This window comes from Alosa alosa, chromosome 24 (genome assembly GCF_017589495.1).
Source record: "Alosa alosa isolate M-15738 ecotype Scorff River chromosome 24, AALO_Geno_1.1, whole genome shotgun sequence".
Taxonomy (NCBI): Eukaryota; Metazoa; Chordata; class Actinopteri; order Clupeiformes; family Clupeidae; genus Alosa; species Alosa alosa.
In genome coordinates, this window is record NC_063212.1 from 13,795,982 (window position 1) to 13,810,487 (window position 14,506).

A 14,506-nucleotide genomic window follows, 5' to 3' on the forward strand; every position below is an offset into this window, starting at 1 on the left:
TATGCTTGTATGTGCATGCCTGTGTGTGTGTGTGTGCGTGCACGCACGCGTGTGAGTGCCTGTGTGCGTGTTTGTGTCTCTCCATCTCCTTAGAGCCTGTCCAATATGGGATTAGAGGGCCAATACCAATTTCGACTTTTTTTAACAAACACAATGTAAAAATGTTCTCCCATAACAAGGTTCTAATCAAAATGGGGCCTTTATGTATTTGAATTATGTATTTGGGAATGAATGTTAGCTCAGATGCTCACATTTATCTTGTGTAGACTTTTTGTTCAAGTTCAAGTAGTTTTATTGTCAAGTACTCGTAAAATTAATTATAAGTAATGAAATTCTTAAGCTTAAGAGCCAGCTCAACTTAAAAGAATAAATTAAAAGCAGTAATTAAGAAGGTGTGTTTTGGTGGGTAATCGGGAGAATCAGGAGTATTCCCGGTGGGCCGCTTCACTTTTGGGCCGGTCGAGGAAAAAAATTGTTGACATTTGTCACGTTAGTCTAGGCTATACACGTTCCGCATTCTGTGCATTCCCGTTGCCTCTGCATGGGTTGTAGCCTACCATGTGAGGGAGTTCTCCCCTCCCAGAAAGTGTTGGTTGGGTCCATATAGCCCGTCTTTTCCAAAAAGTTTTCTCAGCCGGGCCGGCCCTACAGTAGCCATAAGCGTCAGGAAGGATGGATGGTAGAAAGAGGCCAGGAGGGACTGAAATGGCCAGGTAGAATGCTGCTAAATGTGCATAGCTTCCAGATTACAGACAAAAGGGACAACTGGTAAAGAGAGATAGCCTATAGGCAATGATTATTAGCAATGTAATTATTGGGCTAATATTGGACGTTGTAGCATTGTCAAGCTATTCGTAAGCAACATATTAAATTACTTAAAATATAGCCTTTTGTATCCGATTCATAGACTTTGCAGTATGCAAATAAAAAACTGAAGCTTGATCTGTGTAGGCCTTTGCGGTAAAAATTGTAGCCTCTGAACAGCAGATCAACCAGTCGACCATTGAAAATGATGGGCCCTAAATTAGTGATGAGGAGGCCATGAGGGACAAGTAGAGAGGATAAATTAAAGTTATTTAATGTAAGAAAGTGCAATTATGCTACATGATAAACCTATATGCCTTGTTTGCTCAGAAGAGGGTGTAGTAAAGGAGTAGCCTAGGCTAAATCACCAAACAATATAGCCTACCCATGCAAAAAAGCATGTAGCCTAAACATTAGTTCAATATGCCTCTTTGTGAAAGCGTGGGATAGGCTACATTTCAAAGGCTTTCTTTCTTTCTTTCTTTTCTTTCTTTCTTCCTGTTTTTGTTAACTTGTGGAATGTTTTTTGTTAACTTCTCAGTTGAAGTGAATTATTATATAACCTTTACACATTTGTTGAACCATACTAATAAAAACTACATTAATTTATCCAATTTCCACCACTATGGAAAAATTGGGCCGGTCTTGGGCCTGAAACTCCCGGGCTGAAAAGTGGCCCCACTCCAGCCCTGTGTGTGTGTGTGTGTGTGTGGGCAGGGGGGGGGGATGATGTTGTGTGTTTGGGTGGGGGTTCTAAGGTTTGAGGTTGATTAGCTATGGGGAAGAGAATAACAGTTCAGCATCCTGGTGACTTGTGGATAGAAACTGTCTCTGTATCTGCTGGTACAGGTCTGCATTCTCTTGTACCTTCTAGATGGTAGGAGGGTGATGAATCTGGCTGGGATGACTGGGGTCAGCGAGGATTCGCTTGGCCTTTCTCCTGCAGCGCTGGCTGTAAAGGTCCTGCATATGGTAACTCAGTCCTTGTAATGTGCTGCGCTGACCTGACTACCCTTTGCAGAGCTTTGTGGTTATGGGCGGTGTCTTGGGCTCGTGATACAGCCGATTATGGTGGTTTCTTCAGCAAACTTAATGATGGCATTTGAGGTGTGAGTTTGCCATACAGTCATGAGTGTACAATGAGTACAGCAGGGGGCTTAACACACATCCCATGCGATGCACCAGTCCAGTGCTGAGTGTTAGAGTGGAGGAGATGATGTTACCCAGCCGTAACGCCTGTGTCCTGTCAGTCAGGAAGTCAAGGATCCAACTGCACAGAGAGGAACCGATGTTCAGGTCTCTCAATTTCATGATCAGCCTGGATGGAACTATGGTGTTAAAAGTGGAGCTGTAGTCGATGAAGAGCATCCGTACATAGGTGTTTTTCTTATCCAGGTGAGAGAGAGCAGTGTTCAAAGCAAACGCTATCACATCGTCTGTGGACCTGTTTGGCCTATAGGCAAACTGGAGTGGATATAATTTAGAAGACAGGGAGGATGTAATATGATCTTTAACTAACTGCTCAAAGCACCTCATAACAACAGAGGTGAGAGCAACAGGGCAGTAATCATTAGCTCACTGTTGATTTGTTAGGGACTGGAATGATGGTGGACCTCTTGAAACATGCGGGGATAACAGACTGATGCAGGGAGAGATTAAGGGCTGTATTTTGCACCCTGGCGCATGGCGTAAAACTCGTTTTCCACCCGGCGCAAAGTTTAATTCCTTATTTTGCACGTTTATTTTTTAAACAATGCGCCCAGGTGTGTGGCAATTAACAACTTAGGGAGTGGCTTAGCACATTGTCTAAAAATCGCTATTGTACACCTGGTCAGAAGTCTATGGCGAGTTGTTTACATGTTATTTATGACCGCCCGCGCAGCTGCCGGGCGGTCATATAGGTTTAGTCAGATTTTTTTTTTTTTTTTTTTTTTTTTTTCTACGCCCAAATTTCTGTCAATGATTCCCGACACTGAAAGACCGGGTACCACGAAACTTGGTGGGCATGTAACCCCACATGGATAGCATGGAACCATCGTTTTTCGTTTTGATCTGTAGCCCCCGCTGGACTGGATCCCCCGAAGGAGGGTAGGGCAGACACAGTTTTCTGTGAATATCTCGAAAACCGTAGGGTTTAGGAGGACCATTCTTTTTGTATGTTGATCTCAAGGGGCCATGTCAACCCATTCCATAACCACTCATTTCATGTATAGCCCACCTAGTTAAACACAAAAAGTAAAAATGAGGTGTTGTAATTGAAGGTATCTGTGACCTAACATAGTCAAAACTGCACGAAATTGGAAGTGTAGGATCATTATGACACCCTCTGTATGCACGCCAAGTTTTGTGGAATTCCGTTCATGGGGGCCACACAATAAATTAATTTATGTTCCTATACACCAACTGGCCTGTAGGTGGCCGGAGACAGTTTTCTGTGAATATCTCGAGAACCGTGGGGCCTAGGAGGTCCACCTTTTTATGTATGTTGGTCTTAAGGGGCATGTCAACCCATCCCATTACCACTTATTTCATGTATAGCCCACCTAGTTAAAAAATGAAAAGCAAAAATTAGGTGTTTTCATCACAATATCTCTGGCTGACAAGGTCAAAACTGCACGAAATTAAAAGTGTAGGATCATTATGACACCCTCCGAATGCATGCCAAGTTTTGTGTACTTTCGTTCATGGGGGGCCTTACAATAAAATAATGTTTGTGTACATTTAGTGACGTACACCAACAAGGATTGTCGGGACACTGAAAGACCGGGTACACAAAACTTGGTGGGCATGTACCCCCACATGGATAGCATGGAACCGCCATTCTTCGTTTTGATCTGTAGCCCCCGCTGGACTGGACCCCCGAAAGCAGGGTAGGGGCAGACACAGTTCTCTGTGAATATCTTGAGAACTGTAGGGCCTAGGATGACCAATTTTTCTGTATGTTTGCCTCCAGGGTCATGTTAACCCATTCCATGTGCACACATGTGCATAAACAGATACACACGCACACACATACATTTACAGTAATCATACATAATCATACGTATGACACATACTCACACAGTAGACATATGTACGCATGCATGCACATGCACAAACACACATATGCAGGCAAACACACAAGCACGCACATACACACACACACACACACCCCACACACAAAACATAAATTTGTACACGCACACATGCACACAATTCAAGAATTTTTCCCGTCATCTACTCCCTGAATTTTTGGTCATTGATACCCAGGACACCGAACCACCGGGGTACATGAAATTTGGTGGGTATGTAGCCCCACTAGACTTTTACGGAAAATTTTCATTTCGTCCCCGGGGACCAACACCACCCCCGCTGGGCCCCCGAACCGCAAAAAAACAGTTTTTCCTAAATAACTACCTTAACCGCGGGCACTGAGGATGAAGAATCTTTATGGTATGTTGGTCTCAAGGGCCCACATCAACCTGGCTCATAATCACTCATTTGTGATTTGCACCCCCACCCCCGTAAAAATGAAAATGCAATATTATTCTGCTTTAATCGCCCTATCTTCAGTTAAGATGTTCAGAACTGCACCAAATTTTATGTGTATGATTGACCTGGCATTCTCTGGGGGTATGCCAAGTTTCGTAGAATTTCATCCATGGGGGTCTAAAAAATTGTGTACATTTAGTGACTGTACACTCATTGGCCTGTAAATGGTGATGCAAAATATACACATGCACACACACAGGCACCCACATACTATCGGTATTAGAACGGCCGATACATAATTACAAATTCAGTAGGATTAAAAGAAAGCCAAAATAAATATTCATCATCATCATCATGGCTGCATTTTCAGTATTGGCGATAAGTAGTCGCTTGTCCACTAGATGGCGATCGCTGCAGGAGATCTAATTTTGTTGGAAGTTAAAAGTGGATGGAAAAACAATGGACGCTTCCTAAGGACTGTAATTTATCGCAGCTTAACATCTAATAAGGATAGGACGATGTTCACATGAAGTGTAATTCCCATTTCTTCTTGAAGCCTAAATAAATCTGAGGATGTTTATCCGGACATGCTTGGTTTTACTGCAGGCACGTTAATCTTGTAATATCAATAAGGAACTAGGCAATGTTACCGCATAAGCTTGGTTGAGTGATGGAGGCATTTGATTGATTGCATTTGTAGAAAACTATAAATGCGGTATACCAAGCAAATTGATAGCAGCACTGTTTGTATCTTTCGACTGTCATTTATTGCATGTGCTACAAAATCATTCTGTGCAATGGAAGATTTACCAACGTTACAATCGGGTCTGATACAGTTTTGCCTATACATGCGGAGACTGAGACGCCTGTTTATTTTGTTTTAAGTGCAGGCTGTGAGAGGGGAATCGATGTGCTTTGATTACAGCTTGGTAGTTGTAGTCTGTGAAATTAAAAAGCATGTGTGTGTGAAGTATCCAAACAATGACACCTTCATTTCATTATGGCTGCTTTAGCAAAACACCTTAAGCTACTGTGTAGTGGGTCCCATTTAGAAGTGGCTACTTCATTCGCTTTCCTTGACTCATGGAGCTGCGTGAATGTTATTACAACTTTTCGCCACGATATGACAGTTTAAGTCCGCTTTGATACTGTAAGGCGTGAACCATTGGTTTCAAAGGAGATTTTATTTGTGTCGCCAGCATAGCCTATTGACAATTTATGTTGTAAATAGGCCTACCTTATAATCCTACCTGTAGCTTAGGGGAAGCTAACAGCTTTCTATTAGGATCTAGTTTGTTAGTTACCGATTTGTCATAACTCCCTGATGCATTTTTGCATTTAGAATAGCCAGAGCGTGTATATCTCAATCGAAAATTAAACAATATCGGGTGCCTATGGACTAGGCTGGGTGAACCCAGCCTGATCTGCCCGCCATTTATTTTTGATTTCTTAAAAGATTGAGCTTGGTCTGATGAAAGCCAGACTAGCCATGGACCTCAGTTACACAATGCAAGGGAACATGAATCAGCCTATATTTGCACGAACAATAACGGACAAAAGCTCTTCAACTTTGGCCCGTTAAAATGTGTATGAACAGTCTAGCGACGCATTTCATCAAGGCCCATTTGGACATGTCAGTTATTTGCACCACTGGTTAGATGTAAAACAGCATTTAGTTTCAGACTAGGCTACTGTTACTTAATTTGTGCATTAACAATAACGTTTCAGACTACTGTTACTTAATTTGTGCATTGACAATAAAGTATTACATGAACTAAAGATGACTAAAATCTTATGTAGAAGAAGAAACATTCACAAAAAATCCATCCATCCAAAAATGACCTTTGTTTTTGATAGCTGTTGAAAACGGCATGGAACTGACAGAGATGTTTTTGTTTATAAATACATAAAAATAAATAAATAAATAAATAAATAACATTATGCTGATACCTTTTGTTTTTCCCAAATACAATGTAGCCTACAGGTGTAAGTGACCTTTCATCAATCCAGTTGCAATGGATGAACTGTGATGAACTGCCCTACTTGTGATTGTTTAGAGATTTTAAAGGTTTTATAACAATGCTACATCTTCTTTGGCTATTCTACAATCTATTCACCTACTTTCTGTGCAGCCGCACACACACACTCAGGCATGCCAAACAAGCATACACAAAAGTTTCAAGAGTGGGGGATGGAGTAAAATATGGAGACAAATTGAAGTGTGATTTATTTTCGCGGAACGGATGTACAGGACTGAGCGGCGGTCATATTTTGTACCTCTATGCAGTAAATCTAGTTTAAGAGTCAACAGTCATATTGGCGGGTGCACAACGCACCATCCTTCTATCATCCATGAACGCACACCAGCGCACGTCCTCAGGGTTGTGCACAATTCGAATTGCAATTCTGCTTCCTGTTTGCTACCTCAATTGAAATGCAAGTGAAATTCAATAATTGGATTGGAATTTAAGAACCTGTTTCAATTAAATTCTGGAATTTTGCACAAGCCTGACGTCCATGCAAAACATTACAAATTGCACGATTACAATGGAAAACATAATTAGAATAAAGATATTATGAAATACTGTACATCTCATGATGAGTAGTTATTCACCATCGTTTGCAAATTGGGAATGACGGTTAAAAGTGATTAGGGGAGAGGCGAGAGACACGTATGGAGCACAGCTGAAGATGCACGAGATATAAGCAACTCCTCTGCAGGATAAATGTTTTTTTAATCAGTCATTTGAGCAATATTAGGGTAAGTGTTGCTTTTTCCAGCGTATGTTTTCAATGGTAACCCATTGGCAGTCAATAGTGAAAGTAACTGCATATAACTGTCTTGTCGTTGAATCACTGACACCATGGTGAAGTTAGTTTCACTTTGCCAATGAGTTCAAATAATAGAGCAAATGTGTGAAGGCTATGCTAGGTTTTAGTAAAGCATGGTTTAGTGGAATGACTATTCCATACGGTCTGCAAGGAGCCTCCTTCAAATGCGCCGTTGAATGTCAAAATACCGATGCATTTATTTGACATCGCACTTTGTGCCGTTAAAGGGAATGACAGATGTCAATCTCATTGGTTTAAATGATGTTACGCCCCAAACACACCCATGACTGATTAAAAGACCTAGGAACACCTTGTTGCGCCATCTGCTCGACGTTTGATAACGAAAACCCTCCCAATGTGGACTGGACATCCTAGTAAATTTGAATAAGCTTTTGATGAGTGACGATGCGCTTTTGACTGTTATGATAGGGCCCGAAAGATGTCCATAAAGACCTCAGTCAGTTCAGATGGACAAGCCTTGAAAAGCCTTCCTCAAGCAAGCCTACCTTTTGTGGTCTTAATGCAACATGTTACAAAGTACTGACAGGGCCATCAAGGACTGTGAGCGAGTCAACAGCAGAAAAACCTATTTAGCAGAAATGTCCTAGCCCGGTGTTTAGGATGCATCAAAGACAGGTTATCTTTCATTTATCACCCGGAGAGAAGAAATACTCTTTTTTGATTGGCTGGCGGGGTGGCTTTTAATTCTGAATAACGGGACACCTATGAAGTAGATCTGGTAAAAAAAAAGTTTAATCGCCGTTCCATATCAATGCTTATGAATGGTAACTATAACAACCATAGTAGGACGACAGTTGAGCCTGGAGGCAGGCTTTGCAACAATGGAATCAACTGTAAACAAGCTAACTGTCCATGCTATCACTGTTATAGGGCCAACGAAAGTTGTACAACAAGCTGAACTAGTGGGCTTCTTTTTAAACGGAACCGCGTGTTTCCTTTGCGTGCTATAAAGGCATGGCTTTACAGTGGCAACCGGGTGATAAGCGGGATAATGGCCTTCGAGGTTTGTCCAGTTGTACGGAATTAATGGACTCGGGCGGAGTCCATTAATTCCGCTGTGCGTCGGGGAGTTCTTTGCCCCTCGCCCTCATCCATTAATTCCGTATAACAGGGCACCTTGGCGGCCGTTATCCCTTACGTATATCTTCCATTAGCAAACCATCCTGTTAGTGAATGTTAGCATTGTGGCTAACTAACTTAGCTCCTGTCAGTATGGTCAGAAAATAATGAGATAACAGTTGAAAGAGACAATTACAGTGCTGTTATCAATTTGCTTGGTATAACCGTGTTTATGTTTCACAAATACAACAACAATCAAACTAGCCTCCATCACTCAACCAGACCAACATACCATACAATTTCCGTCATCTTCGGTGGCACGGTTCAGGAAAAACTGCATTTTGGGGGTTTCGGGGGCCCAGCGCAAGGGGCGGGGGAGGTGGGGGGAGGTGGGGGTGGCCCCCGGGGACCAAACAACATTTTTCTGTAAAAGTCTAGTGGGGCTTCATGCATGGTGTCCCGGGAATTGTTGACCAAAAATTCAGGAAGTAGATGACGGAAGGAAAAAAAAAATTTGACCATCCCTATATGAAGTAGGTGTAGAAAAACATTGCTGCTATGCATGTTGCATTGTCTGTTGCATTGTCTTTACTGGCACACTGATGTGGTTTCATCAGTAAAGAAAGCGGCTTTTCCTGTTTGTGTGTAGTGTGACCTTTGAGGTGGAGTAGACTCAGTCTTCATAGTGGTGACTAATAGGTGGTCTCTCAGTGGAATTTTTTGTTGGGTTCAACCGCTAACCATGCAGCGTGAGAGGCACATAAGAAGATGGCCAGCCCGAAAGGAGAACTGGGGTTATTGGGGGAGCATCAACCAAAGACACATGTTGTCCTTCACCACTGAAACTTTCCATCTCCTAGTCACACACACTTCATCTCTACTGGAGCAACACTTGTCCCCGCAATCATGCAGGAAATTGACACAACTGTTGAACGAGATTTCTTTGTCCCCCATCTGAGGTACATTTATCAAAAGCGTAGTTGTTTAAGTTAGGCCTACATTTATTAATTTTTTTATAATGGTTGTTGTGATGTTTTTGAGTTGAACACCAAAGTTAAAACCATGTTGTAGAAAACAAACAAGAAAACAAATTCACAGGAAATGTGTCTTGTATTTGTTCAGATTCCATATTTCATACTGAATAAAAACAAAGTAACTTTAAAAAACACACACAGTTAGGCCTTTGTTACTTCTCCTCTTGGCATGAAGTGCACTGGCTTATTTATTTGAGTTAATAATTTAAGCATATCAGAGAAGCATATTCCAAGGTCTCTCATGCTACAGCAATAGTGAATAGGTCATGAGAAGCCATCTCTCTAAGACAAGCTCCAGCACTGGATTTTCAATATGAAGGGTTCAGATGCAAAAGCCTCTAAATGCCACCTATGTCAAAAATGAGATAAAGATGGTGAGGGGATGCTCTCCACACATAGTATACGCTAATCAAATAATTTAACTTCTAAACCCACTAAATACCACTCTCTTCCTGGTCTGAAATATCGATTTATAGGCAAAAACCTATAGCAGCCTGAATTTAAATGCTCATTTAAAAGAAAATTAGTCAGACGGATTTAGAGGGTTTTGCATCTGAACTCTTCATATATAACCCTCAGGCGGAGAGAGAACACATGGGGTCATCTCGCACCTAACCTATCTGACAACTGTTGGGGACATGGGGACAACTTCTTCTGCTTCTTCGTCTTTCTATGCTTTGGACTTTAGACTTTCATTTGTATCCTTGTTCACATGAAAAATAACAATCAAAACACTTTTCTTTTAAACATTTCCTTTCCCATATCAGTTAAGATAAGAGGTTTGGAACAGAGATAGGGTTAACATTCTGTCATGTGTACTTATACTATCTAACTGGGGCGAAGATTAAGGAAGATGACTTTTCAACACCTTACAGTATGTGAAAGGGTTTAAGATTCAGCAATTAATTGGCATAATGCCACGGCAGTGTGGTAAGGAGGTTGTTAAGTTGCCCCCACACACTCTCACAGTTTCTGGCACAATGTCTTACAACACGTGTCAGAATTGCTGAACTTGTTAACTGCACAATTCAACTATCATAATGACAGGAGATTAGAATGAGTTTCTGAGATAGATAACACCCTCTTGTTAAACACAAGCATCTGTATGTCAGTTTGTTGAGATTTGATGTAGCCTACCTCATGAGTTTGTATGTATATGAGTGGAAATCCTGGGACTTGTATTTTAATCAAATCTTACACTTATCTGTACTTTAAAAGACCAACAAGATATACAGTAGCTTACAGGTACTGTGCCAGGGTTCCTTCAACTCCTCTATTTTACAATACTGTGGAACTAGAAAAAAGGATTTAAAGTTTCAGTCTTATTTCAAAGTCATGTTTTTAAAAAGGCACAAGCCGCTGCCTTCTTGTTTTTTTTTGTCCAGTACCACAAAAGTGAGCATCTCCTCCTCCAATTCCGCCCACCTCACATGAAATATATAACCAAGCGCAAATCATCCAACACTTCACTGTGTTTGTTGATCCACGTCAAGATGTCTCTGAAGATCACCCTCATCATGCTCACCCTGGCCAGCATGCTGTCCACTGCAGGTAACTTAACCTTGTACAGTATATCCATTTGTCATTGTTTTGAAAGAGTTGCTCAGGTCCAGTAAATGTTAGTCATGAAAAGGATCTTTGAATTTATGACCAAAAATATATCCAAATGCATGCAAATACAATACTAGTCAACATAAATAATAATAATGATAATAACAGTTATAGAAGTGAAAGTATAGTTGAGCTGTCTTTATATGCTCTTTTTGCCTTGTTCTTTCTATCACATTACTGTCTCGTTTTCCACACTGATTCTGTTTATCTGTTCTCAGATTTCCTGAAGTGTCACCTCTGTGGTGGGAGCCAGTGTAGTGAGATCACCTGTCCTCCAGGAGCTGATCGCTGTATCAAGATGGGTGAGTCAGTGGCACTACACTGGCATATTACACCATTTCTCTTTCACTGTGAGTTCACAACAAACATACTGTATATTGTCATGTCTCTTTCTTGTTCCTCAGAAACCCCAGAGAAAGGTGTATACGGTAAAACTTGTGCCACTCAACAAGTCTGCGATGCCAAAACACCTGAGTTGAAAAAATGGTGCTGCGAGGGGGACTTATGTAACGGTGCCGGTACCATCGGGAAGAGCCTCCTGCTTCTGCTGGTGCCATTGGCCTCGGTCTTCGTGCTCTCCTGAGCTGTCAGCGTCTCCGTCCTCCAATCCTCTTCACCACTGACCTCAGTGCAGCGCTGTACCACAATTTCCCATCTATAACCAGGGTTTATACATTGATTTTGCAACATTTCTTCAGCTATGAGGTTAATACACGGGACGGGCTATACATGAGAATTCATTTCTTTTCTTCATTCTTCTTTTGATTGATTGATGAATAAAGCAAGATCTGAAGAATCAAGATTTTTGTTTAACTTGCATAAAACACTGTCCTTCGGTCATTCCGCTTTCTCTGTGCTTCTTCAAGCAGAACTGAAGGTGTGTCATTCACTCTGTCGTTTCCTTCTTGCTCTCATCTGTCCCTTCAGAATGGGCTGGAGGATGTCAACGGTTTTTGTACTATAATTTGTAAATGTACTATATGTCATGTCTGGTCATATCTATTTAGCTTGTTTGATGCAGATATTACTGATGTCATTTACAATCACTTTTATATACATTTTCATAACGTGTCAAATTTTTTCCATTATTAATGCTTGCACGAGATATCCTAAAATATGAAATTAATAAATATTTGCTTCAATCAGTGGTCAAAGTTGTAAATTTGTGATAAAAGGCTGAATTTGTGATAAATTAGGAAAGGAAAGGACATGTCCAACTCTTTGCTAAAGTTGCCCTCAGCAGATAGTGGCATCTTGCGTTTTGTGGACCTCTGCCCTCTGTACCAAACTCTCAAGTCTTTCCCGTCACCATGGAAACCACAGAGGGATTCTTTGAAACTTCCTATGTTCTGTTTACCCTATGCCTGTGCACCAAACCTCAACTCTTCCCTCTCACAGAGAACACCATAGGATGAAAGAGGAGTCTAATTTCTGAAGTAATGAATGGTCAGCATATATGTCCTGTTTGGTTTTGAATTGGCCTGTGTGATGTTGGCAATACATCAATGGCATCATAATAATCCAATGGACCAAAACATAAGTAATCCAGTCCAGTATAGTCCAGTATAATCCAGTCTCGCCGACAAAACACAAACCACCCTACCGACACCTTGCTCAGCATTTTCCTTTGACCAATCAAGACATTCCTTGGGGAAGTGTGTTAGTTTAAGGCTTTTGGAGAACACCATGACACTGGTGTGTTGCACATGCATGGAAATAAATTACATTAAATAGACAAAATGATTGGGCCACTAACGGAGTCAATTCATTTTTTTCTCATCAATCTACACACAATAACCCAATACTTCGATGGGTGTCCATAGAATGTATGAGTAGCACAGGAACCTGCAGTCCAAGTTCAGTTCATACATGCTCAAAGTGAACAGTTCATGTTCAAAGTTCACAATTTTAATTCTGAACTAGTTCAAAGTTCAGTTCATTTTACTTTTTTTAGGAGATATTTAAATAAATACTTTTTTTCACACTACGAGCTAGAAATCACTATACGTTCTTTGAAGCTGCTCATTAGACATTTGCTCATGACACTGCAATTGTGGGTTTCTTACCAGGTGATGAAACTTGCAGCAGTACAGACAAGGTAGACCAGTTCTATACCAAAGATAATGAATGCGTAGCAAGATGGGTCGTCCTAGTTCATGTCTATGAGGGCAAAGTGGAGTTCAGTCAGAGACGGGCTCTGGTTCAGTTCCCCGCCTGCACAGGGGCTGTCACTGGCGATGACTTACGTTTGAACGCCACGGTTCCATGAGACAAGCCGGAGTACAAAATAAACTTGGTGTACACCTTCATTAATGTTGATTTTCTCTCGACTGGAGGGTCATACTATCACGACATTCTACTGAAATAGGGAGGAGGGTTTTGGAGATCATGATACCATGTCCGAAATGTGCATCCATTGCTCAGAAAAATAAGGCTTGGACAAATTCTTGGAAATTCTTGGATTCTGCCATATTATAATAGTCTCCCTTTACATACAAAGTTTACATACTGTACTATGTTTTTTTGTGGTTTAGGGAGCATAATACTAGGGATGCTATCTCCTGCTAAATGTAATTTTTGTAGAGGTCTGTGGAATTGTTTTTGAGTCATATCTAACAACAGTTGTAGCTGACACAAGTGAAGAGTAGTAACCATTTCGTAATCAAAATTCATGTGTATATCCACAGGTTCATATAGGACCTTCCACTTCAATAACCCAGCTTTAATATGGTTCAATCAAGTGGTTTAATGCTAAAAAGGCCACGAAGGACCTTCTTCTGGCCGTGTTTGGGAGGAGCATACTTGCCAGCCACTCCTACACTGGCAAACAGTCCAATGCTTTCCGGACTAAAGCAGCTAAACCCCAGCTTAACCCGGTCAAAGTGAGTGACATTATAAGTGAGTAAAACTTTATTTCTCCCTCACAATGTAATGGTTGATATATTGACTTTAAACTGTTTATACATTATATACAGTACCCTCCACTGTAATTGGCACACCTGTTGTTAGTTTCTGCATTATCGTGAATGAATATAAGATTTGAAAAGCTGAAAAAAAGCCTATGTCCAATTAAAGCATATCATCACAACAGCGAACTTGCAATATACAGTAAAGCACATGCTAACGTTTTCCTACACTTTCCCGCTGTTTTTGTTTCCACAGATTACATCACTAAACGATTTGGGGTCGACCAGGGGGAGGTAAAGAAGGCCATTTCCAAGAAATGTGCGGATCAGGAAAAGATGGAGAAGAGGCGGACACATTGACTGACACACACACACACTGATTATTTGTAACAGTAATAATTTTTGTTATTGTTGTTATTTCTTTGTTTGTTTGTTTATTTATTTATTTATATTTAATAATTAATATAATTACTTCATGTCTGTTATTGGGAACTGGTTTATTTAAATTCAATATTGTTTATATAACCCTATAGGATTTAATTTAGTAACATCCTATAGGATTTAAAATCCTGTGTTTTTAAAAGACAAAAACCTGTAGGAATAATATCCTTTAGGATTCCAATAGAGGAAATCCTGTAGGATTTCTATCAGATTTTGGAACCGAAATCCTATAGGAATTTACGGAGCCCTCCGTGTGACATGGGGAAAAAAACATGGGTTAAAAAAAAAAAAAAAAAAGGTCATGGGAAAAAAAAAAAACATGAAAAA

The 14,506-nt window shown here is 40.7% G+C and overlaps 1 protein-coding gene across 1 annotated transcript; it reads left to right on the top strand.

Moving 5' to 3' along the window:
* The first annotated feature begins 10,704 nt into the window (after positions 1-10,704).
* LOC125289451 (three-finger toxin 3FTx-1-like) lies at positions 10,705-11,974 on the top strand. Its single transcript, XM_048236304.1, has 3 exons — positions 10,705-10,772; positions 11,051-11,134; positions 11,237-11,974. The coding sequence occupies exons 1-3, from the start codon at positions 10,715-10,717 to the stop codon at positions 11,413-11,415; spliced, it is 321 nt and encodes a 106-aa protein (XP_048092261.1). The 5' UTR covers positions 10,705-10,714; the 3' UTR covers positions 11,416-11,974.
* The last annotated feature ends 2,532 nt before the right edge of the window (positions 11,975-14,506 follow it).